The sequence below is a fragment of the Podarcis erhardii genome (assembly GCF_964252035.2).
Source record: "Podarcis erhardii genome assembly, chromosome: 2".
Lineage (NCBI taxonomy): Eukaryota > Metazoa > Chordata > Lepidosauria > Squamata > Lacertidae > Podarcis > Podarcis erhardii.
Genome location: NC_138498.1, coordinates 74116931 through 74130096, shown reverse-complemented (window position 1 = coordinate 74130096; position 13166 = coordinate 74116931). Strand labels below are relative to the sequence as shown.

At 49.1% G+C, this 13166-nt stretch overlaps 1 protein-coding gene across 1 annotated transcript in view; it reads right to left on the bottom strand.

Annotated features, from left to right (window-relative positions):
- MAPKAPK3 (MAPK activated protein kinase 3) overlaps positions 1-13166 on the bottom strand; it is a 79450-nt gene that overhangs the window by 65244 nt on the left and 1040 nt on the right. The window contains exon 2 of the mRNA XM_081850494.1: positions 3089-3475. Within this exon, the coding sequence (XP_081706620.1) occupies positions 3089-3313 (225 nt within the window). The 5' untranslated portion in view covers positions 3314-3475. The remainder of the gene's footprint in view (positions 1-3088; positions 3476-13166) is intronic.

Here is a 13166-nt window from a genome sequence, read left to right as displayed (position 1 = left end):
ATGTGAACGTTTATGGTTAACGGCAAATAAACTGAGGCCAAATAAGAGTATGGGCAATCAGCTTCTTGCTGTAATAAACATAAAGAAAGTAATTGATCAGCATTTCTCTGTGAAAAATAATGATACTATCACGTTTTATATTATATAAAATATGGGAAGGAAGGAGAGGGAGAGGGAGAGAGGATTGCACTACAAATCACTGAAGGGTGTGTGGCAGAAGGAATGTGCTTTGCTTAACACTTAACCCACTGTGTGCAGGGAATTGCTTTGTGTGTAGCATCCCATTGTGTAAAACCCTCCCCTCCAGTTGACAGTATGAAGTGATACCGTTCACGTACAGAGTTACCTCCTCATCTGCTGTTTTGAGAACCAGGCTTCAGCCTCTCTGTAGAGATCCAGCTCAACAGTCTCTCAACACTGCAATCTTACTCTCAAGGTCCACTGAGCAACAGTACTTATTCCAAATAAGTTTATATGCTACATGGGATTGCAGCCTAGATGTTACAGTTGCATGCAGAGCCTTGCAAACAGAGCAGCGTTTCTAATTATGAAATTGTGACTGAATGAACTTGCAAAGAGCCCAAAAATAAATATAGGGCAGGGGTAACCAACATGGCGCAATAACATCTTGATGGCCTCACACTGGCTATTCCTGATCTAGGGTATTCATTCAGGTGAAAATAATACTTGTGTCACCCATGCTTGTGTGTTCTTATGCATGTGCTTTCAGGAGAAAGCCCAATTGAGTTCAGCTTGACATGCTTCCTGGTGAAGGTGTCTAAATGGCAACGTTAGTGAACAGACTCACCTTATACCTGTTTCCTCAAAAGCAAGACCCACTGTGTTCAAAAGGTCTTATTCCCAAGTATAAGATCGAAGCCTTAAATTTGCTTCTTTGGGTACAAAAGGGCAGATTATGTACTACAGATGTCTATACCAATCTGCAATAGTATTTGTCTGAAGAATGATGAGCTTTAAAAACATCAAGAAAACACATATGAAAAGGAGCCTCAGCATGCATGGAGACTTGGTTAACATTTTTCTTTGCACATCAAGTCAAGCCTGCAGCATAATCAGGTAACACAATATTGATGTGACATTCAATTGCATCAACATGCACGTACAATGGGCTAAGCGCATATATAAAAGAAGCACATCCACACTACTACACTTGAGACAGATCTTAAGAGACTTACTCTACAAACCTATACAGGTCTACTGAGAAAAATGTTTCATTTTTTCAGTGGTACTTCCTTCCAGGTAGGTGTGCAAAACCAGCAGTTTCAGGCTGCAACCATATTCAAACCTACTAGGGAGTAAGCTGCATTGATCTCAAAAGTAATTCTGAGTAAGGATTGCACTGTGAATATATCCGCTACCTACTCTTGATTTAGCAAAGACAAGGCAGTGCCAAGTATGATGGTGTCCTGGGCAAGATGCCCTCCAATGGCCCTTTGGTGGCCACCTGACCCAAGCTTACCAGAGGATGGATAGGGAGAAATGACAGAAGAGATGGCAGCCAGCAACAATGAGAGTAGCATGGCTCCTACCACCTGACAATCCCTTAACCCAGTGCTGTAAAGAGAAGCACTAGGCAATGCAACGCCAGATGGTACTGCCACTGGCACCATCTTCCTAACAGCCAACAGGCTTCTTTCCCACCACCTCATATCCTCCAAAACATTGCTCATGGAATATTGGGGACACCTGCAGAGGAGCGTGCAATTTCATGCCTCCCCTCCAGGCCTAGCTAAAAATGTAAGAAGAGTCTTATTTGATGAGGCTGATGTCCTACCTAGTCCAGCATTCAGTTCTCACAGCAGCCAACCAGATGACAAGTGGAAGTCTACAAGCAAGACACGAGTACAACAGTGCTCTGCCACTCATGAGCACTCTCCCACTCATGATCTGGTATTTAGAGGCATATTGCCTTGGATAAGGGAGAAAACATACAGCTATCATGACTAGGAGCCATCTAGGCAAACCAGTATATTCCACTGCAGTTACACTTCTTGTTTGCTTGCTTACATATATATGGCAACTTAGCCATATAATTTATTCAAGGTTATATCAGGCTAGAGTATACGCCACCCTCTGATTTCATTCTCAGCATCCTTAACTGCCCGGAAGGTTCTGGCCTAGCCTGTTAGTCACGACCTTGTTTTGTCACCAGTGTCAGTTCCCTAAGTATAATAAATGCACCATATAATTGGATGTTTACTCTTTCAATAATTAATGCAACTTAATTATTCTAATCATCTGTTCAAAACATTTTTGGCAAATTAAAAAAAACAAACAAAAAACCTCTGTTAAACATTCCAACAGTGCTCCCCCAAAAGTGCTTTAAAGTATAGCATTGGATTAACACTCATCCCTGCAGTGGAAATTACCACAATATTAACTATGTATGAAATATATATAGTTATATATCTTGAAGCAGCATTTGTTACACTGCACCAATGAAAATGACTGTAAGTTCTAACAGAATAAAAACGTAACATGCTGTTAAATGAAACAGGGTGCTAATAGACAGGGGTCGTTGAGTCTCAGTATTGGTCTTGTTGTCAAATCCACATTAAAGTGTTGTTGGAAATGAATTTTTTGAGTTTTTATCTCAGATCTCTTGCACTGCTAAACTCAGTAACTCAGGCAATATTTTCCTGGTTCACCAGTGTAGCATCATCAGCATTCAAACCACTATCTGACTCACCGGCTGGGTGGGGTGGGGGAGGGAATAGAGAGAGAAGAGAAGGAAGCATATTTCAGCCCACGCAAAGGAGCAAAAGAATTTTACAATTAGTAATTTAAAACACTAATCCAGGGACTACTTTGAAAAGCCTTAAAAGTTTGGAACAACTAGGCCCTCAATAACATAAGGTTTCCATGCAACTTAGAGAATTTCTAATTCAAATTCTTCAGGAGCATCTAGACCGCCGCAGCAGAGAGCACAACACTTGTCTTTAGCCTCCAAATAAGGAGAAACAACACCTTGTTGTCGTTGTTTAGTTGTTTAGTCATGTCCAACTCTTTATGACCCCATGGACCAGAGCACGCCAGGCACTCTTGTCTGGAAACAACAGCTACTTACCTTTAAAGCACATTTCCTCCCTGTCGCCTTGTGAAAGCACTCCATTACTTTGCCATTAATGCCAAGGCCCAGCACCCGCTTAGAGATTTTGTAGTCATCTGTGACTGCATGTTTCTTTATTTCCCCCTTGACAGGGATAGCTCCAGCAGGCAAAGGTCTTGTGTTGCTTTTGCTGTCCTCCTGGCCCTCGGGTGGGGGTCCCTGCTGACTCTCGCCTTGTTCCATGGTAGGCAGAAGTAACAAATTCAGAAAAAGAAGTCGCCAGCCCAGCCCAGCCCAGTTCCGCCTCACATTCACCGTCTTCTGCAAGGTACCTCCATCAAGCAGGTCAAGACAAACATTTCAAGGAGCCTGGATCCATTTCCTAGGATTCCACTAAGGGATCACCTTAAAAAAAAAAGAAAAAAGTGAACAGGCATTTTTGTTGATTATAAAAAGCTTGAGAACATAAGCCCTGCTATGTTAGATCAAAGTCCCATTTAGCCAACATCCTGTTTCTCAGAGTGGCCAGCCAGATGTTTATGGGAAGTCCTCAGGGAGGACATGAGTACAGCAATACTCCCTCAATGTTACTCTGCACCAGCTGGTATCCAGAAACAAGTTGCTTCCAATAAAGAGTGGCCAGGAATAGAAAAGGATAGGGCTCTTGCACCTTTAATCATAGCTGTCAACTTTTCCCTTTTCTTGCAAGGAATCCTATTTGGAATAAGGGAATTTCCCTTAAAAAAGGGAAAAGTTGACAACTATGCCTTTAATGGTTGTATAAAAGAGTGAATTTTAGTATGTGTGGCTTACTAGACGTAGCTTCTGCTAAGCAAATAAACTGCACTAACTGTAACCATGGTGTGGCTTACTAGGCGTACCTTCTACTTACCAAATAAACTGCAGTAACCCTGCCCTCTTTTTCACCTTATCACCCTACACTGATCCTGGTGGTAGTTTGTATCAGGACTCATAACCATCAATAGGAGAACAATGGACAGTTTTCCATACCAATTCCTCTCCAGGTTCTGTAGTAGGCCATGTGGCTTATAGAAAGCAAGCGAAACAATTCACATAGTAACTTCATGGCATAACATGACTGCAGCAATCAGTTTGACCTGGAGCTGCCAACGTTTTACACTGGAAGGATGTGTGTGCTTTTAACAGTTGTACAACACACAAATTCATCATGTGAAGCCCTGGCTTTCACTGCGTTCCATGCAAGAAACAATGCTATTGCTGAATTCCTAACTACTGTGCATTTGCTAAACTTTTGTAAAATAAAAAGTAGCATTAGCATAGTATGACTGCATTCCTTAACTTGCATTTAAATCATAAGACAGACAATCAGACAGACAGACAGACAGACAGACGGAAAGAAAGAAAGAAAGAAAGAAAGAAAGAAAGAAAGAAAGAAAGAAAGAAAGAAATTAGTTTACAGCTGTCAGGGTTTCTGGGAGAAGTGAGGAGATGGCAGAGGAGACGGAAAGCGAGTGGGAGGAGGGAGAGAGAGACGAGGAAGAAGATGACGGAATTCGAAGGGAATCTATGAGCCTAAGCAGTGAGTCAGAGGATTCCCAAAAAGGAGCTAGCATGATCAGGCGAAAAGCAGGAGAAGAGAGAAGCTGTGAAAAGTCAGGAAAGGAGGGGAGAAAGCCCAGTGAAGCACAGACGCTGTCAGAGGGGTCTCAGCCGGAACGGAGTAAAGGGGGTGGAGTTGTCAGCCTCTCGGAGGGAGGAGGAACAGGAGAAAACAGAGAGAGGGGGTTGGAGCAAGGTGTTCAGCCGGAAAGGGTAGAGAGTGGAACAGGGGGCAGTATAGAGGACGAAGGAAAGGTCAAAAGCAACGTACGCGCGCCAAGTTCAAACATAGAGGCGCGCGGAAGTGGGGAAAGCTCAGAGGAGGAGCCCGGCCCCAAAGCCAGAAGGAGGGGGCAGGAGGCGGCAGAGGATTCAGCCTCAGGCGAATCCCGGAAAGAGAGAACCCAGGGGGGCAGAAAGACCCTGCGGAAAAGAAAGGAGAGGAAGAGGTGGTCTAGAGCCAGGCTATTAAGTTGGTGTGGAGGAGGGGAGGAGTCAGAGGGGGACTTCGGCGGTCTAACGTGACAGACGTACAGCCACAATGCTGAACTGTGAAAGAAGCAATTATCTTCAATAAACTTTTCCTGTAAGTAAACTATAACGGAGTAGGGTCTCTCGTGAGCTGGGACCCACCTGGGTGGCTGTGACAGAAAGTCCCCCTCTCTCTGAAAGCAAAATTTTTTTTTGCGAAGCTCACGAACGGGGCAGCCATGAGTGCTGAGGAACAGCTGGCTGCACTCCGGGATCAGATTACCACTCTCACAACGGCAGTCATTGCTTCGCAGAAGAAGAATGCTGACTTGGAGAAAGCGTGCCAGGATTTGCAAGCAAGGTGGGAAAATGCGGACAAGGCGGGGACCCCGGGCTCCAGAGCGGAGGGCATTGCGCTTGGAAGGAGGGGGGGTGCCCTAGTTTCGCATTTTAATGGCAACTTGCAAGACTATCCCAACTTCAGGGCAGATGTCGTGTATGCACTGCATTTACTCCGTCATGATTTTAGAGATGAGGAGGAGAGAGTGGGATTTATTGTTTCGCACCTGCATGGGGAGGCCAGGGCTTGGCTACGCAATCTGTGGCGCGAAGATGGACCAGCCCGTCGCAATGCAGATGCGTTTATCAAGGCAATGGATGCTTGTTTTCAATCCTCTGTGGATAAGGACATTGCGCGCCGGCAGATGCACGGGCTGAGGCAGGGGAGAGCCACTGTACGCCAATATCATTCTAAATTTTTTGCATTGCTCACCGCCTTAGATTGGCCGAAGGACAGTCTACCGGTCAGGGATCTTTTTTGGGAGGGATTGAGCCCCTCCGTCAAGGATGAGATCGCAAGGGGGGACAGACCCCAGACCCTGGAAGACGTGGTGCAACGGGCTTTGGCTATAGGAATTCGACATGAGGGACGTCCGTGGCACGAGGAGGGGGGGCCCCAAGCGCGCGCGCAAGCAAAAGCTCTCCCTTTTGTGCACAGGGATTTCAGCCGTGCGCACCCCTCACCAATGGGGAAGGAAGGCGAAGAGCCAATGGAGATTGGTGGTGCTAGGGCTCAAAAGCCATCCCAGAGCCCCATCCCTGCTGCAGCCAAAGCGAAGCCTCCTAGAGGGACCAGGAAGTGTTACATCTGCGACAGTGCACACCATATGGCGAAAGAGTGCCCCCAGAGGCTCCAGAAGCACACTGCAGCACTAGCAACTGTGACAGCAGAGGTGCAATCAGAGGAGCAGCTTCAGGGAAACTGCAGTGCCTGGCTGGAAGCAGAGCTACTGGGGCTCAGCCAGGCGGATCTGTAGAGAAGTCCCCAGCATCCTTGCAGCGCATGGACCCTTTACCTCCCAAACCAGCAGTTTTACTCACAGCAACACTCCAGCTGCCTGATGGGCGACTCCTCGAGGTTCCAACAACCATCGATTCGGGAAGCAACGCCGATTTCGTGGGATTAGAGTTCGTCAAGCAGCATAACATAGCGCTCCTGCCTGCAACGACGCCTCTGAACGTGGTCACGGTAGACGGCAGGAAGTTGCTGGGGGGGCAAGTGGTGCAGCAAACCCCTCCCATGATGATGCAAATTGGAGACCATCGAGAGCTTATTAGTTTCAATGTCACCCACTTATCGGACACGCCCATCGTGTTGGGCATGAGTTGGCTGGACAGGCACAGTCCCGCGGTTGCTTGGTACCAGAGGCAGATCACCTTTTGTTCATCGTATTGCGCCCAGAATTGCATCCAAACCGATCAAGGAGGAGAAGCCGAACAGCAGCTGCATCTGAGTATGGTGCAAGCGGTTCCTCACAAGTACGCGGAGTTCTTGGAGGTTTTCTGCGAAAAGGAAGCTGACAAATTGCCGCCTCACAGACCTTACGACTGCGCGATTGACTTAGTGCCAGGCGCGCAGTTGCCAACTGCCAAGCTGTACTCCATGTCGGAAGACGAGCTGCAAGAGCTTCGGGAGTTCATAGAACACAACCTCAAGCGCGGATTCATCCAGGAATCTAAAGCAGCGGGAGGCAGTCCTGTTTTCTTTGTGAAAAAGAAAGACACGCCCCAGAAGAGGCTCATTGTGGACTACCGGTTCATAAACAGACTAACTAAGCCCAAGGCCTTCCCCATGCCCAAAATTGACGACCTTTTGGCTACAGTCAGGAGGGGGAAGATTTTTACCAAGCTGGATTTACGTGGAGCTTACAACCTCATCCGCATCAGGAAGGGCGACGAGTGGAAGACGGCCATGTTCACTCCTTTGGGCACGTACGAATACAGAGTTATGCCCTTCGGTCTACAAAATGGCAGCCATGTTTTCCAAGCATTCATGCATCACGTCCTGGCAGGTCTCCTCTACAAGAAGTGTGTCTGTTTTCTCGACGATATCCTGATTTTCTCGGAATCGCCAGAGGATCACGATAAGGACGTGAAGGAAGTTCTGCAGAGGCTGAAGGAACACAGGCTGTACGCCAAGTTGGAGAAGTGCCAGTTTGATGTGAGAGAGGTAGATTTCCTTGGCTACAAGCTGTCCGACGAGGGACTGGCCATGGACAAGACTAAAGTCCAAGCGCTGTTGGACTGGAAGAGCCCTCGAAATCGGAAGGAGGTCCAGAGGTTCATCGGCTTTGCCAATTTTTATCGCAAGTTTATTAAAGGTTTTGCAAACGCGACGGCGGCAATCACTGACACCCTCAGTTCCAAGAAGAAGAAGTTCGTCTGGACCGAACAAGCAGAGCGATCCTTTCGGAAGCTTAAAAGCCTTTTCGCCTCCGAGGAGCAGCTGCTGCACGTGAATCCTGGCAGGCCCATGCGGGTAGAGACAGATGCATCAGACAGAGCAGTTGGGGCCGTCCTCTTGCAAGAGGATTCGCAAGGCAACTGGAGACCGGGTGCATTCTACTCCCGGAAGCTCAGCAAGACGGAGCGCAACTACACCATATGGGACAGGGAGTTGTTGGCCATTCATGCAGCTTTCAAAGCGTGGCGACACTTCTTGATAGGAGCCAAGCACACGGTGCAGGTCCGCACGGATCACAAGAACTTGGAGTATTGGCGGACGGCTAAATTGCAAACCCAACGACACATGCGCTGGGCGGAATTCTTTGCGGATTTCGATTTCAAAATAGAATACATCCCTGGAGACTCCAATGTTATAGCAGACGCGCTGTCCCGAAAGCCTCAATACCTGGAGGAAGTAGCTCCAATCGCAGCAAAGTACATTTTCGCACCGCAGGCGTGGACGTGCGCTACCATCGCAGTCGACCTGGACGCGGTGCGACGCGCGCTGCAAGAGGATCAGTTTGCACAATCCAAGATGGAGGAGCTCCGCAGAGGGTCGCCTGACAACAATGAGTTTCAGTTGCAGGATGGACTTTTGACTCGCAAGGGCGCCCTTTACGTGCCCACCGACGAGCTTCGCGCCACGGTTTTGCAACAATTGCACGATGCCCCGAGTGCGGGCCATTTCGGCAAAGAGAAGACGATGGAGTTGGTGGCAAGGGACTTTTGGTGGCCCCAGATGAGAGGAGAGGTGGCGGACTACGTAGCCAGGTGCGATATCTGCCAGAGGTCCAAACCAGTGCATCAGAAGCAGGCGGGATTGTTAGAACCGCTGGAGACACCGCAGCAACCGTGGGAGAGGGTAGCGTTGGACTTTGTTACAGACCTGCCCAGCTCCAGAGGTAAGACGGCGGTGTTAGTGGTTGTGGACTTGTTCACCAAGATGGCGCACTTCATTCCTTGTGCCAAGGTGGCGACGGCAGAACAGACCGCAAAGCTCTTCATCGATCACGTCTTCAGAGTGCATGGACTACCGCAGTCCGTCTTGTCCGACAGGGGGCGCCAATTTGTTTCCACTTTCTGGCGGAAGCTTCTGGGCATCTTGCACGTCAAGATCAACCTGACGTCGGCGAGGCATCCACAGACCAACGGTCAAGCGGAGAGGGTCAACGCGATCATGCAGCAGTACCTACGGTGTTACGCCAACCAGCGACCCGCGGCGTGGGTGGACTACCTGCCGATGGCTGAGTTCGCCTACAACAACACGAAGCACGCATCCACCGGGGTGACGCCTTTCTTCGCGAACTATGGACGTCATCCCAGAACCTTCCCGAGCTTTACAGCACCTGAAGGGGGGGGACCTCAAAATGCCGACCAGTTTGCAGCAGAGTTGCAAGAGGTGCACGAGGAGCTGCGGAGACATTTGGAGCTGGCAAAGCAGGCGTATAAGGTGCAAGCCGATAAACACAGAAGGGCGGGGGAAGACATTCAGGTTGGGGACTGGGTATGGTTAGCAGCCCACGCGATGCCGGCCAGGTCGTTGGCCAAAAAGAAGTTAGAACACAGGCAGCTAGGACCATATCAAGTTGAGGCTAAGATCAATCCGGTGGCTTTTCGCCTAGCCCTTCCGGAGGGCTCCAGGGTGCACCCGGTCTTTCATAGGTCGGTGCTCACTCCCTACAAAGCCCCACACAGGTTTCAAGAGTCAGGAGCACCTCCAGAGCCACGTAGAAGGGCGCCTGAGGGAGGGGAGTCGCCAAGACCAGAACCTCTTAATGAGGTCACAGAGATACTGGATTCACGATGGGGGGAGGAGGGAGTTGAATATTTTCTCGCCAGGGAAGGCACTCCAGTCTCTGCAAATAGCTGGGTGCCGGGTTACGCTTTGGACGAACCCCTGTTGAAGGAGGAGTTTCATGCAATTTTTCCGCACAAACCCATGCCCGAGGAGTATTTTGATGATTGGCTTTTCACGCCCACTTTGTCGGGCAGCACGTTCGGGGGTTTCTCCTCGCCCGAGGGCTCTACGCCCAAAACAAGCCCGACCAGGGATCCCCGCCTGGGGGGGGGAGAGACAAACCCTTATTGGTGGGTGGATCAGCCAAGGGAGGTATGGAGTCAGAGGTGGATGATAGGTCCTTGGCAGGCAGCGCCAGGAGAAGCAGTGAGGGAGGAAGAGACTGTGATGCCTTCAGGGGGGGAACCCGAGTTCGAACACACGTATACGGAGCTGCCAGAGGAGAAGATTGACGTGGACACCCGGTATCCTGAACCGACCCAGGAAGAACCACATTTCCCTCAACCTGCACCCAGCGACCGGGAGGGGGGAAGGGGGGGCTTCGAGGGGGGGATGGATGTCAGGGTTTCTGGGAGAAGTGAGGAGATGGCAGAGGAGACGGAAAGCGAGTGGGAGGAGGGAGAGAGAGACGAGGAAGAAGATGACGGAATTCGAAGGGAATCTATGAGCCTAAGCAGTGAGTCAGAGGATTCCCAAAAAGGAGCTAGCATGATCAGGCGAAAAGCAGGAGAAGAGAGAAGCTGTGAAAAGTCAGGAAAGGAGGGGAGAAAGCCCAGTGAAGCACAGACGCTGTCAGAGGGGTCTCAGCCGGAACGGAGTAAAGGGGGTGGAGTTGTCAGCCTCTCGGAGGGAGGAGGAACAGGAGAAAACAGAGAGAGGGGGTTGGAGCAAGGTGTTCAGCCGGAAAGGGTAGAGAGTGGAACAGGGGGCAGTATAGAGGACGAAGGAAAGGTCAAAAGCAACGTACGCGCGCCAAGTTCAAACATAGAGGCGCGCGGAAGTGGGGAAAGCTCAGAGGAGGAGCCCGGCCCCAAAGCCAGAAGGAGGGGGCAGGAGGCGGCAGAGGATTCAGCCTCAGGCGAATCCCGGAAAGAGAGAACCCAGGGGGGCAGAAAGACCCTGCGGAAAAGAAAGGAGAGGAAGAGGTGGTCTAGAGCCAGGCTATTAAGTTGGTGTGGAGGAGGGGAGGAGTCAGAGGGGGACTTCGGCGGTCTAACGTGACAGACGTACAGCCACAATGCTGAACTGTGAAAGAAGCAATTATCTTCAATAAACTTTTCCTGTAAGTAAACTATAACGGAGTAGGGTCTCTCGTGAGCTGGGACCCACCTGGGTGGCTGTGACAACAGCGTTCAAACTTATAGAAAGGCTCATCTCTGACCTCCTGAATGTTGGGATATTTGAGTGCACCAACACTAAAAACTGGTGAATTTTCTCCATGAGGATAGAAAAACAAGGAAAGAGCCCCACTGATACTGTTTTTAGACACTGGTGCTTTGCAGACAACATATTGTGTTTTATTTTTCTTATATGCCATTGTTGTTAGTTACCATGGGTGTCTAAGGGAGGACATATACTTAGTAAACAGGACATTAACTTAGTAAACATCATATCTGCAAGTTAGATCAGAGTAATGTCGGTACTTGCACAGGGTAGCAAAATAATGGCATAACCAATCCAGCCACCATAGTACCAAATTAACATTTAAATGCTTCCTGTTCAGCTTCCAATGTTGGTGCTATTCTGATTGGAGAAGATATTACCTGAGAATGCCCCAAGATCCCAGCAGGCATGGGAAAACTGGGATGGGAAGCTGAAGGAGATTCTTACATCTTGTGGAAATATCCCCATACTCTTACTTTTAACACATATCTTTCATTTAAATTTGGCTACAAGTATTCTGAAGGGAAGCGGGTGGTGCTGTGGTCTAAACCACAGAGCCTAGGGCTTTCCGATCAGAAGTTGATCAGAAGTCGGCAGTTCGAATCCCCGCGACAGGGTGAGCTCCTGTTGCTCGGTCCCTGCTCCTGCCAACCTAGCAGTTTGAAAGCACGTCAAAGTGCAAGTAGATAAATAGGTACCGCTCTGGCGGGAAGGTAAACGGTGTTTTCATGTGCTGCTCTGGTTCACCAGAAATGGCTTAGTCATGCTGGCCACATGACCCGGAAGCTGTTTGCCGGCTCCCTCAGCCAGTAAAGCGAGATGACCACTGCAACCCCAGAGTCATCCGCGACTGGACCTAACGGTCAGGGGTCCCTTTACCTTTACAAGTATTCTGCATGAAGAAACTGAAGGGCCATGAACCCTATCCTTTCTTTCACCCGGGCCACCCCCAAGCAGCTGTCTTTAAATACAGGGGTGGGGAACCTTGGGACTTCCAGATGTGACTCCCAACTCCCATCAGCCAAAGCCAGCTTGGCCATTAGCCAGGAGTAGTGAGAGTTGTAGTCCAACAACTTCTGGAGGGTCATAAGTTCCCCACACCTGGACTAGACAACCCCAAATCCACCTACTCTCTGACAACAAACGAGGCAGAAGGTTACCTGTTTGTCTAAGTAAGCAAATGTGTAGGAGGCTTCAATAAGTTGCCAGGTTTAAATCTGAAAAACTCTCCTCATCTCTTTTCAGAGGTATGTACTGGAGAGTTTCCCCAAGTGCTGCTTTCCATTATCTCAGATCACACTGATGGAAAAAGCTTCACTTGATTAATTTTTTTGTTTCTAGGCAGCTGACAACACTCAACTTCACAGCTATACAGTAGGTGAATAATTCCAGTACAGGAACGGTAGCATGCCAAGCAGCTCACCTGTGCATGAAGGAAGGTCAGGGAACAGTGCTGGCTCAACAAGGAGATGAGGGGAACCATCTGGATTAGTTAACATATTGAAAGAGTGGTGAAACAAGCAATAGCTTTCCTCGCCTATCCTCCTTCGAAGACAGAGCCAGGAAAGATGTGCTAGGGAGGTAGCACTAATAACAGTAGCAGTACAGCATACACACACACGTGTCACATATCCAGACGAGGGCAACATGTTTGGGATCTGACTGTTCATTCTTTCACATGTCTTGGCTGGGTAAGTTATTGGCAGCTGTTGAGATATTCTATCTGCCTGCCCACCCCAGTATGCCAACCACCTAGAGTGCCCACCCACCAGGAGGCAGCAGCAGAATAATGTGACTCCTAATCCAAATTGTTCCCCACATCGGATGGTCAAAGAGCATTGCTCTACCCACAGGTGAGCTACTTGAGCTATTTTCCAGGGAGGCAGCGCTGAGGACTGCAACCCCACTGGGTCACCTTGGGCCAGTCATCCACAGTCTCTCAGCCTAACCTACTTCACAAGGGGATTAAATGGGAAGGGGGAAAGCCATGTATACTGCCATATACTCCTTGGAGGAAAGGTGGGATACAAACGTCATAATTACACCTCAGTGGCCTTATCTACTGAGTTTGTTCTGGGC